The 25,419-nt window shown below is 41.5% G+C and overlaps 1 protein-coding gene across 2 annotated transcripts in view; it reads left to right on the forward strand.

Annotated features, from left to right (window-relative positions):
• ryk (receptor like tyrosine kinase) overlaps nt 1–23,347 on the forward strand; it is a 38,612-nt gene extending 15,265 nt beyond the window's left edge. Inside the window, exons 4-16 of one of the 2 annotated variants that reach the window (XM_020610004.1) lie at nt 1,798–1,929; nt 3,173–3,235; nt 3,734–3,875; nt 5,139–5,239; nt 7,072–7,155; nt 9,045–9,170; nt 13,375–13,461; nt 14,415–14,484; nt 15,239–15,371; nt 17,040–17,149; nt 17,287–17,446; nt 20,115–20,251; nt 22,578–23,347. In XM_020610004.1, coding sequence (XP_020465660.1) covers nt 1,798–1,929; nt 3,173–3,235; nt 3,734–3,875; nt 5,139–5,239; nt 7,072–7,155; nt 9,045–9,170; nt 13,375–13,461; nt 14,415–14,484; nt 15,239–15,371; nt 17,040–17,149; nt 17,287–17,446; nt 20,115–20,251; nt 22,578–22,689 — 1,457 coding nt within the window. In that variant the 3' untranslated portion in view covers nt 22,690–23,347. The remainder of the gene's footprint in view (nt 1–1,797; nt 1,930–3,172; nt 3,236–3,733; nt 3,876–5,138; nt 5,240–7,071; nt 7,156–9,044; nt 9,171–13,374; nt 13,462–14,414; nt 14,485–15,238; nt 15,372–17,039; nt 17,150–17,286; nt 17,447–20,114; nt 20,252–22,577) is intronic. The other variant, XM_020610005.1, reaches the window with a different exon arrangement.
• The last annotated feature ends 2,072 nt before the right edge of the window (nt 23,348–25,419 follow it).

A 25,419-nucleotide genomic window follows, 5' to 3' on the forward strand; every position in this document is an offset into this window, starting at 1 on the left:
CACGCAAAGTCCCTCTGCTCAAGCCAGCACATGTCCAGGCCCGTCTGAAGTTTGCCCAAGATCATCTGGATGATCCAGAGGAGTCATGGGAGAAGGTCGTGTGGTCAGATGAGACCAAAATAGAACTTTTTGGTATAAACTCCACTCGCCGTGTTTGGAGGAAGAAGAAGGATGAGTACAATCCCAAGAACACCATCCCAACTGTGAAGCATGGGGGTGGAAACATCATGCTTTGGGGGTGCTTTTCTGCAAAGGGGACAGGACGGCTGTACCGTATTCAGGAGAGGATGGATGGGGCCATGTATCACGCGATTTTGGGCAACAACCTCCTTCCCTCAATAAGAGCATTGAAGATGGGTCGTGGCTGGGTCTTCCAGCATGACAATGACCCCAAACACACAGCCAGGGCAACTAAGGAGTGGCTCCATAAGAAGCAGTTCAAGGTCCTGGAGTGGCCTAGCCAGTCTCCAGACCTGAACCCAATAGAAAATGTATGGAGGGAGCCGAAACTCCGTGTTGTCCAACGACAGCCCCAAAACCTGAAAGATCTGGAGAAGACCTGTGTGGAGGAGTGGGCCAAAATCCCTGCTGCAGTGTGTGCAAACCTGGTCAAGAACTACAGGAAATGTCTGACCTCTGTAATTGTAAACAAAGGTTTTGGTACCAAATATTAAGTTCTATTTTTCTATTGTATCAAATACTTATTTCATGCAATAAAATGGAAATAAATTATTTAAAAATCTAACAATGGGATTTTCTGGAATTTTTTTGGTAGATTCTGTCTCTCGCAGTTGATGAAAATTACAGATCTGTCCATTCTTTGTAAGAAAACCTGAAAAGTAAATACTTATTTGCCCCACTGTACAACAAGAGGGCAAAGAGTGGTTAGGGGCAGCTGCTGTAGTTTGTTTTGAATCTCAGTAGTGGCTGAAAATTAATTATGTACAGAAGCTTAAATTGAGAAGACTGAGATCACTTAACATCTTTCTGTTATGGCAAGTAGCTGGATAGCATAGTTTCCAAGACTGGAAACGGGACAGTAGGTGGTCTTAAACCCACAACTTTTTGTTTTTACACTTCAGCGTATGTGCAGATTAAACAAAGGTGTTAATTAGTGAGCTAAGTGGTATTGATATGCACATTTTCTTAGCTTTGAGTAGAGCCAGACTAGATGTTTCTTGGTTTTATTTTAAGTTAAGCTTATCGTCTCCCGGCCTTAGCTTTGTATTTATAAACGTTCACAATTTTGGGAGTATTGTCTTTCTTGCTGAGATTTAGATTAGAAGATTAATACTACTTTCATGTCTGTCTGTTAAGAAGGAACAGGGTTAGGAACAGGGTAAACCTGCAAAGTTCTGACCTATGGTAACACAGTGTGGCTGCCTGCACCTCTGAGGTTCACTAATTTCCAGTTTATTCGATACAAATCCCAAAGTTTAAATATGACAAAGTGCGGTTTTATGTTCAATCAAGGGCCTGACTATTTTTTGGTTGGGCACAGGTTTCCTGCCGACTGCTCAAAGCCAAGAAACACTCTGGTACATAACCTCACACAACTTTTAGGCTGCAGTGAAAAAAATTATATACAGCATTACTCCAATTTCATGACTGAACTTAAACAACTTTAACAACAAAAGTATTTAATGCTGGAAATTATATATATATATATTTTGTCCTTTACTGATCTGTTGCATCTCTGACATGTGATTACAACTAAGCATACAGTAGGTATTACAGTATACATTCCCAGAGACTGGGTTTATCTAAATGATCTGTGTTTGCATGTTTTCCCAACAGTCTTTAGAGTGGACCTCTTCTGTTCCGGCAAGGTCGATGGAGAGGCCGTTTTGACGGTGCAGCTCAATCTGACCATCCACGCCAACAACTACACAGTGCTCAACTTCAAGAGGAGGAAAATGTGCTATAAAAGTAAGTATCCTGACAACTGTACGGTTAGAAGCACCCGTCAGACAGCAGTACAGCCTTATAAATGCTTTCATGTTAAAATGAGATAAAATACATCAAATAAAAATAAGAGGTCTGAGACACGGCGGTTACAGCGCAGTAATAAGTTGTATGCTGCCCTGAATGCAGCAGATGAAACAAAACAATGCCTCCTAGCAGGAGGAGCACAGGTGTAATTAATAACTTTAACGATGGCTGTGCATGCTGCCGGACGTTTCAGTGGCACGGAGCCATCGCTCATTGTTATTAGTTCCACCTGTGCTTTTCCCGTTATGATAAGTCAGAATGCCTTTTGGGGAAAATGTCTTTTGGGTTGACCTATAAGACTCTTTGTAGCACATACTGTTATGATGCTCACTACATTTTCTACATACACTGTGGATTGTGTGGGGAGTTCAATAAGGGATTTCCTTATTTTGCCAGCACTGTGTGTCAGTTTCAGAAGTTACAGTGTGAGATGGATATTTTTTCATTTTTTTCCCCCTTCATTTTCAAACTTCACAAGATATTACATGCAGCCAAAGGACTTCCTACCATATGTCCCATGGAAATGAATGTATCTTGTTTTGATCACAAGTTAAAATAGCAGATATAAGAGATTCCTTGTTTCTGTGGTGTTCAAACAGACGACTAACAATAACTTATTTTCAGCTACTGGAACTTTTCAAGGAATTGGATTAACTGATCTATTTTATTTTCTTATTGTATGCTCCTCTGATGAGAGGGAGAGAGTTTGAGCACACACTTTATTGCGTTCTTTACCAAAGAAGCAGAACAGCAGATCATCACTAAGGAGACAGAAACATTTAGACTTTTTGCTTGATTTTTGTCGAGGCACTTTTTTTTGTCTGACACTGATTGAAAGATCAGAGACGCATCTTTAAATCGCACTGAATGACATTTTGACTTCATCCTCCTTTAATCATGTTTACTGTGTTGTTGTCACTGCTTTTCAATGTGGCATTTGCCTACTTTGCTTTATCTTTGGAGTTCGCATCTTTTTATTTTTATTACTTATAGCCTGGATCAGCGTGGTCAGAAGTGACCTGCATGAAAGAACTTATTTCAACCCATATCATGCACCAGCTGTTTGGTTATTTTTAGCAGTAGTGTAAACACAGGACAGAATTTCTTTCTGAATGAAGTCTGCCATTCAGTTGACATTGACTGTAGTTGGTGCAATTCACTCTCCTTCCTCTGTGAACAGGAATAGATTCTGACCCAAAGATTCCCATTCCGCTCAACAATAACACTCTTCAACGACCTGACTGTAAGTAATCTTACATCCACATCCTGCTTTATTTCTCCTTCCCTGCCAGTTCTGTGTATTGTTTATCATAATTTGCATAACTAAGGTATATGATTTCAGAGACTGAAGAGAAGGATTCATTCTGCTATGGAAGTGCACTCTGTCAGTCCACAGCCCTTGGAGAGGTTGTCCTCTTCTGATCAGATTTGTTCAGGCTCTTTGCGAGCCCACTACCCCAGTAACAAAGTACCATTAGTTGGTTGTCTCTGTTCTGCTTGGGTAGGCCTGAGGAGCCTGGGGCTCTCAGAGGCTTTTAGAGAGGTGATGAGAAAAGCTCTCAGAGAGTGGAGCTGGCACTGCCTCTACTACCCCAAGCCTCCATTAACCCTACGTGGAGCCCGCGGTGCACTTCTCTTGCACTTACTCATGTCTTTGTCTCATTGCCTTAGCTCATATTTTTCCTCTGTCCTTTCATAATAGCACAAATTGTTGATTAATAATGTGGATTGTTTTTGTCAGTAGATGGCGTGACCACCCCCACTACCTCCACCCAAGTGTTCTATATAAGTGTGAGTGTCTGCTGCATCGTCATCTTCCTCGTGGCTATCATCCTGGCCATCCTGCACCTCCACAGCATGAAGAGAGTGGAGATGGAGGACAGGTTTGATTCTTTTGTTTTTACTAGTTCTGTGAACAGCATAGTCATTTTAATAAACTGATGAAAACCAGCACACAGCAGAGTACATTTACAGCCTTGTGTCTGTCGCCTGTTGAAGTTATGTTAGTATTTCTGCAGAGTCCTTCTATTCAGAGACCAACAATAATCTCCACAGAGAGGATTATATCAAGTTGAAACCCACACTGTAGCTTCCCTGTTCTTCACTTCCTGTAATCTCCATTCCAGATGGCTGTAGGCAGCTCCACAGGTTAACAGATATGTGTAATGAGTGTTTTTTTAAATGTCATGGAAATATGTCGAGTTTGATATTTGCACTAAACATCCTGTTCCTGTGATGCTATTTTGCCAAAGCGGCTTGTTTTGATCACATTGTATGATGGGATCCTTGTGTTGCACTAAAGTATTTTGTTGGTCTGTCGACTAGATCCTTCAGTTCTAAAATCACTCTGGCTGGTGATTAGCATGAATGTTAATTGTGGTATATTTGTAGATGATTTTAAATGAGTTAGTTGATAGACCAAAAATTAATTGGCAACTATTTTAATGGCGTTTAAAGAAAAACTGGTGAAAATTGATTGTTTTCAGCTTCTCACATGTAAATATTTGTTGATTTTCTTAGTCTTTTTCATAGTAAATATTTTTGGGTTCTGGACTGTTGGTCAGACAAAAAAGGCATCTAAAGATGTTACCCTTGGGCCCTAAGAAATTGTGATTGGCTTTTTCTTTTTTTTGCTATGCTCTGCCATTTAGTGTATTAAACAATCCCAAATGCATTAATCTATAAAATCTGATTCATTGATAATAAAGAAGAGTGCTGCTGCAGAGCATTGGCTGATTGTACCAGACTGTAGTAGATCAAATGGAATATGTGAAACATGTCTGACCTTTCTTTTAATGGAACTGCAGTTTAAAACTATGTACCCTGGGATGTTTTAGTGTGCACAATATACCTGAAGTCACAAGGACAAGGTTGAGTAAGTGGGGTTTTTTTTTCTTGTCATAAAACAGTCACTCCAGTGTTTGTCAGTAGACAAGTTGAACACATTGTTTGGACTCCGAAAACTGCAGCTCATGATGCTATAGTGACTGAATGGTGATTGTTTTTTGATCGGACAGAGCTACAGATGTGCACATTGCCATGCGCCATGCATAACCAGGCTGTTAGATGGTTAGAATGGCCACGTAAACTTCACAATGTATTTGTGCAGCCTCACTTCAGCTTGGTGTTATTCCTCTGTCTTTCAGTATGAGTGACAGTGGAAGTTCCCAGGGCCTGTCTCAGCCGTCCACCCAGACCACACAGTACCTGAGGGCTGACACACCCAACAATGCGGCCTCTGTCACCAGTAAGACGTTTTATTTCCACTTTCCACCAGAACACAGATCAATGGGGATTAGTAACCACATGCAACATCAGTTCACTTTTTATTTTTTTAAACATCTGGGGATTCCTCCAGAGCTGAGTGGTCTTGGTGACGCATCATGGACATGTGCATTAGTGGTCAACCAATATGGGGTTTTCAGTGGCGGGTGCTGATGCTGATGGCTCATGTTTAATTCTGATATTATGAGGGTTTATTTTTGTGCCAGATAAAATACAATAATTTAATAATTATAAATGAGACACAAATGTGCTGAACCTGCAAGAACATTTATTTGACACTATTCAGCATATCTGAACCATTTCAAGTATTTGAAAATAATCAACGAGCATTGTCTGTTTGTTACAGTCTGCAATCCCCTTATTGCTTTAAATGAAACTGACTGGCAGATTGTGCAGATTTTTAACTGGCCTTAGGAGGGCAGACATCGGCCAATACCCATTATCTAAACATTTCAAATGCCTCTTTGTGACACAGAACAATAAAGGCAAAATGCTAAAAATAAAAAACTACTTTAAAGCATGCCTAAATTTTGTGGAGTTAACTGCACATGCAAGATTGCACCTTGAAGGGCTTAAGTACATTCAGACTTGTCACTTTTGCTATTTAATATCATACCAGCATGGCAGATCATTATATCATGCATGACTCTCAGCTGCAACACATAGCCTCTGGTGAAGGTTGTTGCTGGTTTTGTGTGTATCTGTCAGTGTAGTAACTCAGCCAGCCCTTGTTCTCTTGACTGGTACTCACTGTAATTCTGGGGTAAGTTTGGTTTATCATGTGGATTTGGCCTTTTATTTACACTGCAAGTACAGCAGTAGGGTCATGAAATGAGATTCAGGGTGTCATGATAAAATCATCACCACTGTTACCGTTGCAGCCCTGGGATTAATGAGAGATGCCTGAGTGTCCCAGACTAGAAGCAGCTGCTCTGTAAAACCACACCATTTTGTTTTTATTCATTGTTTTTTGAATGAATTGATGAAAGGAGAGACAGCATGCTAATTAGTGTTAGATCAGATTAGATTAGATGTTTTGGTATGTGTACATTAGTAAATAATAAACTCTAACTTGAGCATTTAATTACATTAACATGCATTTTAAATGCTAGTGTAAAACCCTAACTTTAAGAGAAAAGCAAACATTTCACCTGAAAATAATTGCTACAGTCCCAGTGAAATACTTCTGGCCAGTATTGTCAGGATCTTGGCCTGAGCTTTTCAGATCAATCTAGGAGTTATATAATGTTATGAGACGTTTTTCAACTTAAAGCTTTTTTTATGTTTCAAAACAAAAAGTAATAACCACAGGCTTTAATTAGGTAATCATTTGTTTTTGAGATTCAGGGATTGTTTTGCTTCACATCACATGCGGTTTGGTGTACAGGCAGATGTTAAAACTACTGTGGAGAGTATCTTTGACTGTAACCACCCCAACAATAATCCTTCTCAGTTGGGTGTGATAGTCCTGTGATAACCGAGAACAACTGGAAAGCAGGCCATCTCGTATGTGCCTCACTTTCATGTATGATCCATCAGGGCCCTCTTGTGGACACCGTCCACATTTCACCTCCTGTGTGATGACCCCCTTTACCTTATGGTTTGCTGAATTTGATTATTTGCACCACCATCTGCACATTTTTTCTGTGCAACTCCTGATGGGTACATTTACCCAACTGCAAACATGCCTGCTGTGATATATGTTCCTGAACATCCATTCTTTTTTTTTTGATTGAGTTATCATTAAACCACTTCTTTCTCTCTCTGTCCCTCCCTCGTTTCTCTTTTCATCAGACAATCACCCCGGTTCTGCACCCATTCTCCAGCTTGCTGCCTCCTCCTTCCAAAACCCTGGTGCTCCACCTCATGAAACCAAAAGTAAGTTTGAGTGTAGCTGTGAGAGACAGCTTAAGACTCAGAAATCTTTAAAGCCACCTGTACTGTGATAACACGTTATGTCCATAGTTTTCTGAACTTCACACTGCTTTGATCGTGTCTCACTCCCAGTAAGGTACTGTGTAAAAGTACTGCCTTTAAAAATGACACTAATTGGAAGGCTTCTCTTCCTCCTGGTGGCAGATCTGATCCTCAGAATCCTCACATATGCATCTCACCTGCTTTGTACTAACCTCATTTGTTACCACTGCTTGGCATCTCCTTGGGTATTGTAAGTTAGATGCTTAGGCATTTGGAATTTAACCTTAGAAAAGTCACAGAAAGGCCCCATGAATGAATGTTGAAACAGTAGCTGATTAATGAGTTGATTGAAGCACAAAAATTAGTAGAATAATCAGAACCTTTGTCCTTTAAGCGTTTTGTGCAACTCGGAGTTATGATTACACTTGTGCAGTGCTCTTTAACATATCATGTTAGGGATGTAACAACACCTACATCTTGGCTTTTTGTTGAATGTTCACATGTAAAGGTGACAAAAGTAATTTACTTTTAACTGTGCATTTGTTCGTCACCTTTTCCCCACAATGCAATGCACAAAGGAACCTGAGGAGCTGCTCAGAGCTGGAAAAAAATTCAGACTAATTGTGGATGGTGGTGAAAAAGTGTTGTCATTTTTTTGTTAGTATAAAACTTTTAACTACCCTGATTTCTTTTATACTAACTGCAGTGTGCTGCTAAGATGAAGCCATCGCACATACTGTACTGTATACAGTTATAATGTAATATGTCTCTGTATCCTGGGGCACAGCACCAGCACTTGTTTGGACCAGAGTCTGTGGCTGGTGTCACACTGGCCTCCGCAGGCTGAAGAACATTCCTGCACGAGGAACTGTCAGTGCAGCTGTTTACATACCCAGTATCAGTTGTTGTTCAGTGTACAATATATGTGTTGTCCCCAACATTAGACTGTATGGAGCTGAGCTGTGCCCTACAGTTTTTCATTAGATTATTCTTTTGGATTCACAGTTGAAAAAAAAAATGGTGCTCTTAGGTTGACTTATAGGGGGCAGCACTGTTAAACAGTTCACATGCTACAGCAGAGATTTAAAGCTTTAATCAAAGTAGCTAATAACATAAGTTGCGAAATCTGTATCTTTGAACCTACATGGGATCTGTCTGAGACTTTTATTGTTTTTTATTTAGATTTATTTTGAGATTAAAGCCTTTATTTTATCTCATATGTTCTCATGTAACTTAGATTTTCTATGTAAAATATCACAGGTAGCTCATAGGAACAAGAAGGGGCTTGACTGTCTTTGCCTCTGACTGTATCAGGGAGCTGTTTCCTCTGTATCTGTGTATTCGCAGCTTTATCTGCAGTTTGTCTAAGCAACTCCCCATGAGATTAGATTGTGGCATGTTGTGTACTCATGGAGTGTGTTGATATAAGAGGCCTGGGTTTGTTCATCTCTGTGCATTCACTGTGGGCAGCTTTGTGTGTGTGTGTGTACACGTGTGCTTTATATCCAAACTGGCTCCATGACAGTGAGTACACAGGGAGGTTATGTAATGGAAGTGCTGTAATACAGGACTTTGCATGAAGTTGCATTGATGCAACATGTGTGGGGTTTTACATGTGTGTTGCTCACTGTGTTTCCTATAATTGCTGGAATTCTTTGCATGCAGATAAGAGCTCTGTGTGTTTTAAGAGAAATCATTCTGTGGAAATGAATCAGAGTGTTAAATGATGCAAAGCAGATCTCCCCCAAGTTGCTTTCTAGTGTTAATCTGGGTTCACAGTCCTGTTAATCTTTTTTTTTTAATGCAATCCTGTTTGCCTTTGCTGTGAGGCTGTGTTTCTGTTTTCATAGGTTATCCTTCTCTTCGCATAGAGAAGAATGACCTGAGGAGTGTCACTCTAATGGAGGCCAAAGCTAAAGTGAAAGACATAGCCATCTCAAGGGAGCGAGTCACACTGCGAGATGTCTTGCATGAAGGTATTTGTCTCTCTTGCCAAATGTGCCTCCTAATTTATTTCTGTACTGTTCAGAAGAGTGTGAACATTATTTCAAGAATTTCAGTGAAGCATGGACCTCAGTCATGAGCAGCTCTCTACACAGCTTTGCAGACTGTGTTGTGTGGCATGGTTGCAGTTCTTCCCTTTGCTTTGCTCAGGAGTCTGTGTATGTGAGATGCAGGTCTCACTGTAAGGTTGCTGGAGAGGATTAAATGGTGTGACTGTGGCTGTAGTTAGCATTGTGGTTCACTGAAAGCCTACACAAGACGTCATGTAGGTACATGTATTTTGCCCCTTGTGCACCATGAGGACTGACAACTACCGTTAGATTACATATATTTATATATTTTTGCTTACATAAATGACATGAAAATTCAAATGGTAAAAAAAAAAATCACTGTCCCAGTGCCTCGGGTGTGACCTTAGTAAAACGACACAATTGTACAGCATAATAGTGTTACACAAGCATTTCTGACGATGAGATGAGGGTGAGAGGTGCCAAAACTGGAGCCCATACTTTCCAATATGTAATCAGTTTTATCTTCTCAGCCAGAGGTTTACTGATACCAGGCTCCACTAGCAGCTGACAGTTCAGCTTAGACTGGTCTTTAGGCTACAAACATAACATAGAAGTTGCTAAACATGAACATCATGCTCTAGTTTGTTAAGGCAAAAACTACAAACACTAAGTTTAATACATGGGAAACTATATGAGTTTGCCATCTCCATTAGTTTCTTATGAGACACAAAACTGCAGTCTGTTCTTCTGTGGTGTGGCTCATTACTGTGCTGAATTATTGCAGCAACTGCATAAGAACAAAAGCTTATTCATAATCACCACCATTATCTTTTGTATTGTTAGTGTCTGTGGCAGAAAAATAAAATCGATGGTGACCTCTGAACATGAATGCTGCTTTCTCCTTGCAGTGGAAGCTTGAACATGCCTCATCAGATCAGTGTCAGTGAGAACTTGCCATGAACCTAAAATAGCAATAGCTTGTTCCTCCTGAGGCATTTCACATATTGACAGAAAGTGTGAGTTACTTAAGTTACTAAATCTCCTTCTTTGGCTTCATATCAAAGATGATAAACACAAGTATTTGGGCTTGAGTTTCACTCGTGCAGACTTTATCGCTATTGACGCTGGATGCTTCTGGAGGCGATTCAGCATTGTCAGGGAGTGATGGTACTGAACAAGACTGTACTTCACTTTCTGGAGATCTGCCCGCGCTGGGGTTTAGTGTGGCTGTGGAAATTATGTAATTGTTACCCAAGACCAAGAATGCAACACACTGGAGGAGAAAAGCGTTGGTGTTCTGTTTTTAAATGTCACTTAAAGGTCTTCTGTGGTCATTTTTTATCTAGAAATTGAACCTGAACCTAGTATTTTCTGTTCAGCTTGTTGTTTAGCGTACTTAAAATGATACTTTACAGTACAAAACCTAAAATTGAACTCTGTAGTCTCAAAGAAATATTCAAATATTTTGATTTTAGCTAACCTAGTGACATGGCTATAGACTTGAGTCTCTGTGTCACTGAAATATTAATCTAATAAATGTACTGCAGTGAGAATTTGAAATGACATTCATGTTCCAGCATGTGACTAGCTGCTAAATGTCAGCATACAGTCATGGCCAAAAATATCGGTACCCCTGCATTTCTGTCAGATGACACACCACTTCTTCCAGAGAATTGCTGCAATCACAGATTCTTTGGTATTCTCATGTTTATTTATTTTGTTTGCACTGGAACAACAAACAAAATGGTAAATGGACTGTATTTATATAGTGCATTTTTTCCACAGTGTGTTGCACTGGCCAAAGCACTTTACAGGAGATGATACACCATTCACCCATTCACACACAACATTCACACACCGATGACAACAGGCTGCCACACAACGGCGCTAGTCATTCCACCGGGAGCAATTCGGGGTTCAGTGAAGACACTGCAAGAGCTCAGGGACACTTAGGCATGCGGGGCGACCGGGAGTCAAACCACCAACTTGCTGGTCAGGAGACAACTGCCCTACCTCGTGAGCCACAGCCACCCCCAAAAAGCCCAATCTGATCCATTCCACACAGAACTCTGAAAATGGACTGGACAGAATTATTGTCCGTCTTTTAAGCTCAGAGCTGCCGGAAAAAATTTTGTTGTGCTATGCATAATGACAATAAAGATTCTTGACTTGACACCTTTTCAAAACCATCAGGAATAGTTGTATTTCAAGCATGTGATGCTCCTTTGATTTGTAATGACACTCACCTGTAGCAGCCAACAGGTTCTGGCAACATAGAAATCAAACTTGCAGCCAGTTAAAATGGAGAAAAGTTGACTCAACCTTTCTGTAGTGTGAACTACACTCGGCTTGGAGAAGAGAGAGAAGAGCAAAGAATTGTCTGAGGATTTGAGAACCACAACAGTGGAAACGCAGGGACGGTCTCAAGGCTCCAAGTCCATCTCCAGAGATCTGGCTGTTCCTGTGTCCACTGTGATCAACATTGTCAAGAGGTTTACAGCCCATGGTGCTGTAGCTAATCTCCCTGGACGTGGACGAAAAACAAAAACAGATGACAGATTGCAATGAAGGATTGTTTGAATGGTGGATAAAGAACCTCGATCAACTTCCAAACAAATTCAAGCCAACCTGCAGCCACAGGGTGCAACAGTGTCAGCTCACACTGTCTGTCACCCTCTGAATGACAAGGAACGCTACGGTAGGAGACCCAGGGTGACCCACTGCTGACACAGAGACATAAAAACCCAGATTGGAGTTTGCCAAAACCTACCTGAGGAAGCCACAAACCTTCTGGGAGAAGGTCCTGTGGACACATGAGACTAAAATAGAGCTTTTTGGTCGAGCACGTCATTGTACTGTTTTCAGTGCTTTTTTGTAGAAGCATCCCCCAAAACCTATCTCAATGGGGGGAGTTGCTGTCGAAAGCTCCCGTTGCCCATAGTCATCAAACAACCTGGAGTGGAGCAAGCAGGGAGAGGGAGGGCTGGGTGGAGCGGAGGCGACCGATTCTAGAGTCTCATGCTTAATTAAACAATTTGGACATTGTATCTTTAAGTTTACTTATTGTATTGACTGATCACTGTACCTTTTTAATCTGGTCTGCTGTGAATGTGACTTGGCTTTCACAGATTTTGAGTATGTGTTTTGTGGTAATTGAAATGTATTAAATGAACAGTTGTAAGTGTTAATTTTTTTTTTTTTTCGATACAATTCAGGGAATGATATGATGTGTTCACTTCAATGACAGTACAATTAAAAACCCAATGACAACAGTGTATGACTAGCTGCAGAATCCTTGTACCATATTCCTCTTTTTTCCCCCTTTTCTAGCATTGATCAGATTATGTAAAGAGCAACCAGATATTTTGAATTGCATTCTGTTAGGCTATCTTATTTACAAAAAATATTAAGTCTCTGGTGCATGGAGGCCACATGGTATATATATCGCTAGACAAAGACAGATTTTGTGACCTTTTTGTATTGCGATGTATTGAATTTGAATATATTGTCCCATCCCTAGTAGTTATCTATGTACATCAAACCCTACATACAAAATCATAGCAAATGCAAAAGAAACATTCTAAAAATGAAAAATGAGGCATAACAGCTAAGAAATAACAAATAATAGACACGCCAGGCCATGTATGTTTCAGAGGCATTTGAACTCTGTGTGATTTAGGAGCCAGCAGGTCCAGACAGGCTTGACGGTGCAGGAGGGAGACCGTTAAACACTAACCCTCTTGTTGTACCTGTTGAAACACAAGGCCTAGTTAGCCTCAGGGCTCAGATTTTTTTCCCTAAGTTTATGTTGATGGTTTATGTTCTTAAATGGCATTTAACCTCAGTAAAGCCTTGGAGCATCAGAGTGACAGTTTAGACAAAGAGGATGACGAACGTGCTCACTTAGCCTTTCCACATCGTACGTATTTCTGAATCTCTCTGAGTGATGAAAGGTATGCTAAGCTCTGCTGAATTGTTCTTGTTTTGGCTCATGTCAGTGAGACAACAGCCAAAGCAGAAGCCTGTCCGCCTCTGTCCTCAGATCAATCAGTCACGGAGACCGCTATGTGAGGTGACATTTCGATCTTTGACTGTGACGCCTCTGGCTGTCTCTCAGCTGCCCTTTTCCTCTGATAAAAAAAACCCTGTGATTTGTTTTCAACAGGCACCTTTGGCCGCATCTTCCATGGCGTGCTGCTGGATGAAAAGGACCCTGGTAAAGAAAAGCAGGTCTTTGTGAAGACAGTCAAAGGTACACACTCTGTCCTGTTTGTAATGCACAACTCAATGCACCGTTGAGAAAGTAGAGTTCAGCTGAAAATACTGTCAAGTCAAATGTGTCGTAAATGAGATGGGAATCTCTCGTATCAATGAGCAATGCTGTGGTTCTTCCAAGAAGTGCGGTTTGGCAAAGTGAAACATTGTAATTCTTAAGAACGTCATTAGAAGAAAACACGACTATAAACGTGCCAAAGACATAAGATGAATGATGAGGGTTGTTGGGCTGAAAATAGCAATGCAGTTGTGCAATTTTGAATGTTTTTCATCTTCTTTTTCAAATGAGCCCTGGTGGCAAACACCATAGACTATCAACCAAACACTGTCAGAAATAATTAGGTGCTTTTCTTAATGGCTTCAGCAGATGGCCACACATGGTTGTAATCCAGTTACTGGACACATATGTGTGACAGTAAATGTCTTGCTCATGCTGCAAGGTTTGCACGCCCATGACCACCTTTAAGTGTGACTGTCAGGTTCTTTGTTGGCTTCAAGTGTCAGCTTTCTCTGCCAGCTGACTCCTGACCTCTCCATTCTCCCATGTTTACTCAGGGAGGGGTACATACCACTCAGCGAACAATATCCTCATGCCAGTTTTGGTTTTGTTAAACTGTTTACTTTCCTCCTAATGTGTCCTTTGGGAAGTGAATAATGTCCATAAGTACCAGACGATGGCAAAGCTGCATACACAGATTAACAATTGGCAAAAGTCACTTTCCCACCTCAAATGAGTACTGGAAGACAAATGTATGCAGGAAAACAAACAAACCAATAAAAATTCTAATGCCACATGGAGTCAAAGGGTAAATGTGTCCTTACCTTCAACTTGCTAGTGCAAACAATTTGGTTTGGCAGCTATAAGGTCACTGTACATATATATATATATATATATATTTTTTTTTTTGTCTCTGTCCTCTTTCTCTCCAGATCATGCGTCTGAGGCACAGGTGACCATGATGCTCACTGAAAGTTGCAAACTCCGTGGACTTCATCATAGGTAAGTGGATGTGCTTACAAATCAGTGTTTTTAGAGCAGTTTGCTTTTATTTAACAAAAAATAAATCAAGTTCAATAAAATAACTTTAAAAGAAAAAACTGCCAGGACACCAGTGCTGTTTTTACACCTCAAGGCCACTGTTACTCCCAAAGCAGTGTTAACCTGTACCGTGGTTATAGGCTTATGTTGGTTTCTCCATGGTCACTGTTGTCCACTTTTTGCAAGTTCCACTTAATGTGGCAATAAAGATTCCAGTTTTCTCCTTAACCCACAACTGCATGCTGTTGGGGCAGTTCCCGTGGTCATCTTTTAAATGTCTTCGTTGGGCTGATGAAAGAAGACCACATGGTGCACACAGAGCAGATACTGAAACACAGACTCTGACAGGAACAAAACATGTTTTCTAACATACTGCTCATGCATTGCAATGTCATTTAGTAAATGTGGTCTCAGTTTTAATGAATGCATTTAATGTAGTTCAGTTTTACAGTAGAATTAGTCAAGCTAATTTTGCCCCAGATGCATCAGGAGGTTTGACCTTTCACTGTACTTTCTTTACATGGAAAAGACTTGTTGTCTGGGCCCACTCCTTCCTCTTTCCATTCCTTTGACCTCAGCAAGTTGATAACCTTTGCTAACATTTCCTCTTCCTCAGTCTGGCAATGGTTTCAATGACCCCCACTTCCAAGAACAGTATATGTGATGGCTTACACAGTCCCACACTGTTCCTCAGTTGGGCTTCCTCTATTTGCAGAAATCTGCTGCCCATAAGTCACGTGTGTACGGAGGATGGAGAGAAGCCCATGGTGCTGCTGCCTTTCATGGCTTGGGGGAATCTTAAGCTGTTCCTGCGACAGTGCAAGCTAGCTGAGGCTAACAACCCACAGGTAAGGCTTCAACACAGCATACATTCAGCTGTGCTTTTAACACAAGTCATTTATGAAACCATTAAGCTAAATGCCTCAATGCAAGCCACATATGGCTTTGCATTGAAACATTTGTTAAGCTTTTGAAATAAATGCCCCAAACTGGAAGAAAAGCAAGGTTCTGTTCAAGTGCCAAACCTGAAAGAACTTTGTGTGTTTGCAGCAGTCAACACCAAGTTAGCACTTACCAGTAACTACTGTTTACACTGTTGTTAGAAGGACTGTTAATATAGTCATGAAGAAGGTGCTCCAGGCATAGATTTTTATTGGCTATGTAAAGACAATCGGGCTTTTGTACAGGCTAACCCCAGGGAGTCTTTGATGTGCCTGGCAAAGCCACAGCACAGATCAACCAATCAATCAGCTGCAAAATGTAGATGTAGCAAGCGCCGTGCAATCACAAGATGAAGCTTGCCGTCCATGTGCGCTAATCAAAACCCCTTTGTAAAGTTTCAAGTAACACACCAGCACCTTTGTTCTCAGCAATCTCAGTATGTACTTTTGGCAGTTGAAGGAGACATAGTCATTAAGTTGTGCTGGTGCGATAAACGTCGAGCTATAAATCACAAGTGTGTCACTACTGAGATTAAGCTCCACAGAAAACACCGAGGGGGCGCAGCACTGCAGTGTGGCGTTGATTCTGCAAGTGAACATCTGGTTCAGAATCTTCAAGTGAGAAGAATTGTGTTGACCTTTTCAACTGTCGTCATTTTTCCATGGAAAGCAAATTGCATGGTGCTTGACTGTCTGGTACCATCTGCACACGTCTCAGTTTGACTCGAGCTGTTGACTTAAAGTGTTCTTATCTCTGATTATTGGTTACTAAGACTGCTCTTCTGTGTTGTGAGCATTCATGAAATTAAGTTGTATTACTGACCACTGTCAGGTAAGATGTGTATCTGTGGAAGATCACCTACATATGAATACATATAAAAATACTGTATGCATTATTATATCATGACGCACCAGAGGAAAAGTTATTGGGTCAAGTTATTATAGTTCATCCCAATGGGGATTTGAATGTCTGTGCTAAATTTAATGGCAACCCATCGAACAGTTGTTGAGATTTTTCACTCAGAACCACTAATGAGAACCTCATGGAGGCATTAGAGGAAAATTCACGGCATCACCAACGCTAGTAGGCCTCATCGTCTTGGCACGGTGGATGTAGACCAGATTTTGTGGCAATCCATCAAACAGTTGTTGAGATATTTTACTAAATGCCAGATCAGCCTGCTGTTGGCACTATAGGACCACCTAACCAATACTGATGTACCTAGAGCCATGCTGCTTGCAGAGTGTTTTCTAGTTCTTTTTAGTTAAGAGTGGGATTGTGTCCAGCCTTAAATTGTACAAAGTGATTTTTCTTAAGAAAACACCTTATATTCTTCAGTTGGCTGGCCTTACATTGAAACTGAAATAGTTTTTGTATATGCAACTCCCTTATTTGACCCAAAGTTGACTGTCTTCATTTAAAGGAAACGGAACATTTTGACACAGAAGACCTCTTTCACCACAGTAGAGTCATGTCAGCTGTGGTGTCCTGTTCCCACTCCCTCCTGTATTTTTGATCTTCCTGCCTTTGCTTGTCAATTGCACATCATGCCTCTCTCCCTCATGTCCTCCCAGGCGATCTCTCAGCAAGACTTGGTTTACATGGCCATCCAGATTGCATGTGGAATGAGCTACCTGGCTCGCAGGGAGGTCATACACAAAGACCTCGCCGCCAGAAACTGTGTGTAAGTGTCCCTGAGCTGGCTTATACCTGTCTTCACTTGTCCTGATCTTTTCCCTGCAGCCTTCAGGTGATTTGGCTTGGAATTTAATTACTAAAAAACAAAGACACTGACTTTTCTCTCCCGTTCTCCTCTCACAGCATTGACGACAACATGCAGGTGAAGATTACAGACAATGCCCTTGCTCGAGACCTATTTCCCATGGATTACCATTGTCTGGGGGATAATGAGAATCGGCCCGTTCGCTGGATGGCCCTGGAAAGCTTGCTCAACAATGACTTCTCTAGTGCAAGTGATGTGGTAAGAAATGGGGCGCCACACTGTGCTGTAGCACATACCCCTGCACCCCCTGCAAGGCAGGCGGGGGGTGGTTGGCTGCAGTCCAAGGGCCCCACCTTCCAAAAATTATCATAAAAATCTATAAATTAGGATTATATACACAACATTGACTGCATTTTCAGGGCCAATTTAGAATAAAGATAAAATAAACATTTATAAATATTTACTGTCATAAACCATAGCATGGAAAATGGTTTGTCCTCCGAACAGTGACACAGGGAACCTATCAGCACTGTTTCAGAAAGTTTCCCAGAAACAGAATATTGATATTTTGCAGGCAAGCAAAAATATTTATAGGCTATACCAGTGCTTCTGAGAGCCTTGCTTCACTCAAAGGAGAGTTACACAGCCATCAAGAGGTGGAAAGAAGGTTACTGCTGTTACACTGACAGGAACCTTTGTCAAATTAAACAAGGAAATGTCTAAATCAGCAGGTGCACCAGCTGAAATTGAGCATGGCTTGGTTCAAGATGAATGCTGTATTCATAAAGCTTCGCTCTGTTCTGCCAAGCGTGTCTGACTTAGCCACCGCCGTTAAGCTGCTTCTCACTCTACCTGTGACAGTTTCAAGTAAGCACTGAAAGATCCTTCTCAGAACCTAAGTAAACTAAGACTTAACTGAGAAGCACACAGGAGAGACAGGCGCCAACCCCACTACTGAAAATATCACACTTGCAGTCCTGACTTAAAGACAGTTGTAGGCACTGGGATTTTTCTCATGGACATGCCAGAATGTTCACATGTATACTCAACTGCAAACCTGTAAGAAAAGCCCCTTTCCTAATGGGGGAGTGCTGATAACCTTGGCATTCCACTCCATCTTATTATATTACTGTGTGTTTGCAAAAGGAAAAAATGGCCTTTACAAAAACATGTTCATTATATGAGAAGTGAGCAGATCAAAAGAGAGAAGCTTCGTAGAGGAGATGGATCCGGTCCAGTTGTCGCTACGCAGTGTCGGGCTTGTGGTTGCAAACGGCGGCGCAGACCTACAGCACAAACTCAGCTGATCTGTTGTCTTTTCATCAGCTGTGCTCAGGCTTGTTAGCAACACTTATGTAGTTTATCACTGTCAGTATCATGAGCACAGTAGAGTTAATGGCTAATGTGTGTGTAATGAACATACGGTAAGAGAAGCAGCAAACTACTTGTTGCAAAAGTTGTGCAACAGTTTAAAGTGAATTGGCAGGTGGTGTTTTCATGATAAAAGAATGAAATCGACTTTGTTACAATGAGTGAAGAGGAGCTACAGTTATACGTTAATGTTGTCCCAGTAACTAGTCGTTATTGGTGTTGTCAAGTGGTTTGTTAAATTCCATTTGAAATAAAAGCTAGCCTACCAGCTAATTCACTGCTTGGCCTGAATGACGTGATATTTCTAATGTTAAGCTATCGAGTGTTCAGTGTTGCCAGAACGGGCCCCACTCGAGGTTTGCTGCGGAGGGGCCTCAATGTGTTTGTGTTACAGACTGGTACCACATGTACAGTTTATGTATTGCAGTTTAACCATCCAACCCTATATCTGTGGGCAGTGCATTCATTTCCTGTCTCTCAAGGGTTTTTAATAGATAAAATGTTGGCAGGGGTCATGATACAGAGATGATGATGCAGGAAATGGCACTCATTGTACTCGAGCCATTCTAAGACACTTGGTCAAGCTAGAGGGAAGGAAGGAGCAGGGTGGGCTCCATGTATCTTTGGCTCTTCTCTCCTTCCTGTCTCAGGATAACAGAGCGGGCATGGCAGAGAGAGTCGGGAAGTTTAACAGCTCCTTTGAGACACCACTCAGACACCAGCCAGACATGCCCCTACCCCTCCACATTCCTCTTATGGTCATGCTGCTTCATGGCAATCACTCTCTGGCGCTTACAGTTGACAGAGGCCTGGCATTCACAGCCAACTTTAGGAGAAGTCCAGACACATACCTGCAGCTGTGTAGCATCACTAGTGCATCATGTATGCCACCGTTCCTCACATAAATCCTCCATACCCTTATGTCAGTGGTTATACAGGCTGGACAGGGGGAGAGAGTGACTGCTGGTGTGATTAGGCCGTGTTGGGAATGTTGGAAGTAACCTGAGTGGGAAACAGGTTGGGCCGCTGTGCAACATATTATTCCTCTGAGATGCCCTCCTGTCATTGTGCCTTCTGTCCTCAGTCACTCCTTTAAGTTTCTTTAAAGGGCCTGTGTCACCCCCTTAAAGGCTGACACACCAACACGACAGAGACTTGCTCTCTGACATGTTAGTGAGAGCTGATGGTGACTTGGGAAAAGTTTAGACAAGAATCAGCTCCCAAATAACAAGTGTAGGGTTCACACCAACTCCAAGTACGTCCATTTTTAAGAGTGACTTCAGATATGGGTTCACCATGAGAGTGGCACTTGGATGTTGGGGAAATGCTTCTTGTCCTTGTTGCGTCATGGGAGGTCAGAGTGAAGAGTGAGCACAACCACACGTCACTGTGGGCCCTCACTAACACAGGAGCGTGAACACACAGGCTCTCTAAATGTAACAGCCACCGCACTGTTGACCACGGGCTTTCCACACTGTGTACAGAAATGTGTGATGATCACATGCTAAAGGCAGCTGCTTGTGTTGAGCGCTCATCGTGTGCTGTGTTTTCACAGTGGGCCTTCGGAGTGACGCTGTGGGAGCTGATGACTCTGGGACAGACCCCCTATGTCGACATTGACCCTTTTGAGATGTCGGCCTACCTGAAGGACGGCTACAGAATAGCACAGCCTATCAACTGCCCAGATGAACTGTGAGTGGATTTACAGTGCACACAGACAAATAGAAACCCTGCATTTTCTGATTTTATTTGAGTTCTCTATCGATCAGGTCCAAACACAGTGCTCGAACACATTTAAGCTGCTTCTTATTCACTCTAGTTTAAGCTTAGTAAAGCATAGTTTTACCACATGTGGACATCAAGGCCACCGTACTCCTCACTGAACAGCACGTTTTGGTGTCTTTCTTTTGTCTCCACACATGTTCTCAGGACTAGAGCTGAAACAGTCATTAGATCAGTTAATTATTCAGTCAACAAGAAACTGATTGGCACATTTTTATGTGGCATGAGAATAAAAATAATTGTACTGAAATCACCAGAAAAAGGTTTCAGCAAACAAAATATCATGGACAAAGAAGAAACTTGTACAAATAAAAAGGTGAACTTGTTAAAGTAATGAAGGATCAATAAAACTGATTCACGGTGAGAAATAAGAGCAGTCAATATACCATGACATTAACATTGTTAAGGAATAAAAATAAAATTACATTTCACATACATTTACATCTTTCTGAAGTACAGCAAGATGTGTTTGTGCTCGTCTTTGTCACTGTTATCAGTAGACACAGCCAGGTTTATGGAGACTTCTGCAGCATTACCATCATGCATGTGTTTAAATTTAGTGTGGTGTTGAACGAGCTGCCAGTGTTGGTTAATATGGAGCTTACCAACATCCTGCAACTATCAGTGAGAAGGAGCAGCCTGTGTGCACAGGCGTCATGTTATTTACTGAGTATTTCCTCAATACCAAGTTCCCGGTGAGGCTGTCGCTTCTCACTGCTGGTTAATAACGGGGTTTTCCTGGCTCAGGTCAGGGCTGCAGCGGAGAACCGCCTGGGTGGGTCGCCCTGTGATGCATGACTCACTGGAGTCGGTGAAAATCACTGACAAAATGTATCGAGGTGTGGTGTATTAGTCTGAACACTAACAGCCTTTATAAGGAAATCGTTCCCTTTTTTTGCGGTATACGTTTACAGATTTAAACTAACAGAAATCTGAGGCACAGAAGCAAATGGTCTTATACTCGTAAAGTACTTTTCTGTGCATTGCAGCACACTCAAAGCCCTTTCACACTATTTGGCTGTACACCCACTTGCACTCCCAAAATACTGACACATTCACACACTGGTGACATCACCAGGAGCAACTCGGGGCTCCGTGTCTTGCTGAAGGACACTTCAACATGTGGACTGGACAAGCTGAGAATCGAACCGCTAATATTCCGGTTAGGAGATGACCCGTTCTACCTCTGATCCACAGCCACACTCCTAAGACACTATAAGTGTAATGTTCAGCTTATTTAATGAACAATTATTTTACTTTAATTGTACACACTCCTGCTTAGTCATTCTGTAGCCATGGCATTGTTTTCCACCGCTGTGCTGACAGTACACCGCTCTACGCTATCAGCCAACAGCTTGGACACTTTCCCATTCAGTGTGTTTACACGTTTGACTGGTACATCCCAGTAAAGCCTCAAACACCCCTTAGGTTGTCTACCACAAACCACAGCGGTGTGTTGGTGTGTAGTGTCGCGTGATGTCCACCGTTACTTTGAATTGTACGTTTTCAGTGTAGTTTGATGTTGTTTGCTTTATTTAAGGAATCCTCCTACAACCCGTTTCTTTACATTTCAGACATTTCCTCCATGCTTTTATTTCCTCTTGTTGAGATGACTGCAGTGGTCTCCTACCAGGCAGAAGTCACAAAACACAAGCAAAGCAAACAGACCATATTTCTACCTGAATAATGTTTTTACATTGGCTAATGTTTATTACATCTTAGCTACCAACTGTCTAAATGCAGTTTAAATTACTTTATAATATACTGATTTTAAAAAAAGTTGCTGTGCCCGGGTTTTGTTTTACAGCTTCTTCTTTTACAGCTTGTTCTTTCTTGCATCCTTGTGCTGGAAAAAGGCACAGTCTCCACAACATGGAATAATTATCTGAAATGTTAAATAACTCAACAGCTTTTCCTTCTAATACAATAGGTGGCGAGGTGATGGCTTCCTTTTCCAAAATATTAAAGGCTGCTGGAGCCGGTCTTGAATTTATATATCAGCATTTACATCGGTGCTGAACAGGAAGCTCCAGTTACAGCACAATACAACAAGTAGTGTGGGTCTAAGTGTAACATTTCAAGTGTGTACTGTGTACTTAACAATGTGCTGAGTTTGAGCAGCTCTGGGTTTCTTTTGTATTTTCCTTCTCTTGCCTAGTGCACCTTGTCTTAAACACACACAAAAAACATGCTTCACTGGACCCGTCTGTTTATTTTGTGTCCCCCTGTGTTGCAGGTTTGCAGTGATGGCGTGTTGCTGGGCCCTGGACCCCGAGGAGAGGCCCAAGTTTCAGCAGCTTGTCCAGTGTCTCACAGAGTTCCACGCAGCACTGGGGGCTTACGTGTGAAAGGGAGCTGTGTTTCTTCACGGACGGCTCCACTAAAGCCCAGCGGACAATATTTATAAGGAATACCTGTATGAAATGTGCCTTATCAGGTGGAAGAGCAGACTTGTGCCTGTTGATTTTACTTTGTACAGTCGTCTATAGTTTTGGTAGAGATGAATGACCTTTTTACAGCATAGCAAAGTAAAAAGGATTCTTTGTTGACTATTGTTTCATATGCTTTGAAAGCGCCTAGAAACGACAACTTGCATTGCTCTCCACTTTACCACGAGGAATGGAACAATGGGCAGATGCCCTCATCTGTACAGCACACCAACATTTATTGACATTATCGTGCCATGGAACAAGCTTTTTTTTTTTACATCTTCGGGTTGTAAAGACAGTATCCTCTACAGTTTGTAACTTAGTGAAGCAGTGTGAATTGTAGATGTGGTTTGGATGAGAGCAGCTCCACATCAAAATGATTTAGGTACCAAAGTAGACTTTAAGGCTACGTTTCATGTGTGTGAACATACTCTCAAGCAGGCTGCTTCACTCGACCCTGGTACGAAAGGCCTCGTGGAAACCAGAGCTGTGCTGGTTGAGATGATTTTGGAGACCTCTTCCAACGGTACACCTGATAACAACTTTGCCACATACGAGTTCTCTTGTCCTCTGACTGATGTGCTTTGCCACATATGAGTTCTCTTGTCCTCTGACTGATGTGCCAACACTCAGTGAAGATGTTTTTGTTTTGTTTTTCTTCAAACCAGCAGTGTGGATCAGACACGTGGGCGCCACAGTGAAAAACAGTATATAAACCTGATTTATATACGCCATACGGAGTGAATTTTGGACACTAGTATTATTTGAATGCCACCATCTTCTTCCTCTTTTGTACGTTGTTTTTCCACTATCACATCCTCTGAATTATCATTGTTTCGACTTTATAAGCTTGGTTGTTCTGTGTCAGAACGCAGCCTTCACAGGACCTTTTGACTGATTTTAGTAACTACAACACTGCTAATCACTGTGAACACACAAACTGCCTACCAGCTTGGTCTAATCTTATTCTCACACCTTTAACATCTTTGTCCTGTGTCTCTATGGTTTAGCATGTTGAAGTAGGGTTGTAAACTGCTTTCCAAATTCATATCCACAAATTAAATGGAATCTTTTAAATACAGCGTGCCTGCTTCGTTAATTTTCCCTCATCAGGAGCACTATGTGTACCACTCTCTTGCTGTACACTTAAAACAACTGCACTTACTGTTGTTTGAGCATGAATACCTGTTTATTTTATACCAACACAAGCCACAGCTGAAGCCGAGTGTTTCGGTACAAGAATGTTTTTCTGTTTGGCCTCAAAGCACAGTGGTCCCTTTGTTGTTCAACCGCGCCAACTGTCCACTTGTTGATAAAAGAAGAGCCAAATAAGTAAAGGAGTTTAGCTCACAGATTACTGTGTGTGTGTGTGTGTGTGTGTAATACAAAAGCACTATTATGGATTCTTAATTCTTTGGTTTCATTGTCTCACACTGCTTGTGTTTTGCCTTTTCACCTTAAGGCTCAGCTTGATGTCACATGAACACTGCACTTATTTGTGATGCTGTAATGGAAAGTTATTTAAAATCTAATTTGTGCATAATCTGTAAATTCCTTGCTTGACAAGTCCTCGACCTTACATGCTGTCAAATATATTTGCGGCCTGTAGGCACTGCATTTGCAATGGGTCTGCTGCAGAAAGTCGGAGGGAAAAATCCACCCTTCTGATATTCTCCGGAGTTCACTGTTCAAGTGTACAGTTTGGGCTTTTGTTACTCGTGCAATGTTGTAGTTTCCTATGATAACCTGCTAAAAATCAGTGGTGTGAAGTAGTTTAAGATGTTTCCACACAGCATTTGAAGATGACATCCTTTCAAAAATATCAGTCCTCGTTGGTTTTCAGTTCGTCACTTTCCACGAAACTTGTCAGTCATAGTTTCCTCACCACCAGCAGTCATAACAGACTAACGCAATGCAGCCGCAAGACATGTTTTGTAAATGCACATTCTCATTACCAGACTGCTGTGGCACAATGTTGCATGGTTTACTGAGTTACTATACAAAGTAAAACCTCAGTGTCGGAGGTCTGAGGGGGGGGTTCTGGGGAGCTTCTCCAGATAACGCTAACACGCTGCTGTTCTGTACAGGCCCTGCTCATGCTTGAAATAGATGCATTTTCTCCTTTAGAGCTTCCAGCCTGGATTCAGCTTAGCATGACTCATGAATGGATTTGCCTTTATTATTGTCAATCAGTTTCCTCAAAGTTTAAGTACATTTTCATCTGGTGTTTGCATTATTTCGTGTACTCACATGTAGAGTGGGTACATGAAATAATAAGTTTTGACTGGTGGAATCATGTCAGTGGACAGAGTCTGAATATACTCTAGATGTACAGTAAATGTAAATCAACTCTGACTTCTGTGGTGCTAGAAACCCGTTTATTTGACCAATAAGCTGTTTGTGAATTACAGTATATTGATGATTAATATATAGGCAGAGGTTTCTATGAAGCCCATGTCAGCATTATAACAGAGATAAGCATCATGACAGAGGTACAGTACAGTAAGCGCTGGTCTAGTCCTTTATAATATTAGCTCCACTTTGATCACTAGTTCCATTTTTCAAAGTCTAGTCTCTCGTATGTTAAGGTTTATCTGGGACTCTAATGGTTGGGAAAGTGTGGTTAAGATGTAAAGCACCTTCATGACA

This window comes from Monopterus albus, unplaced genomic scaffold, assembly GCF_001952655.1.
Source record: "Monopterus albus unplaced genomic scaffold, M_albus_1.0 scaffold103.1, whole genome shotgun sequence".
Lineage (NCBI taxonomy): Eukaryota > Metazoa > Chordata > Actinopteri > Synbranchiformes > Synbranchidae > Monopterus > Monopterus albus.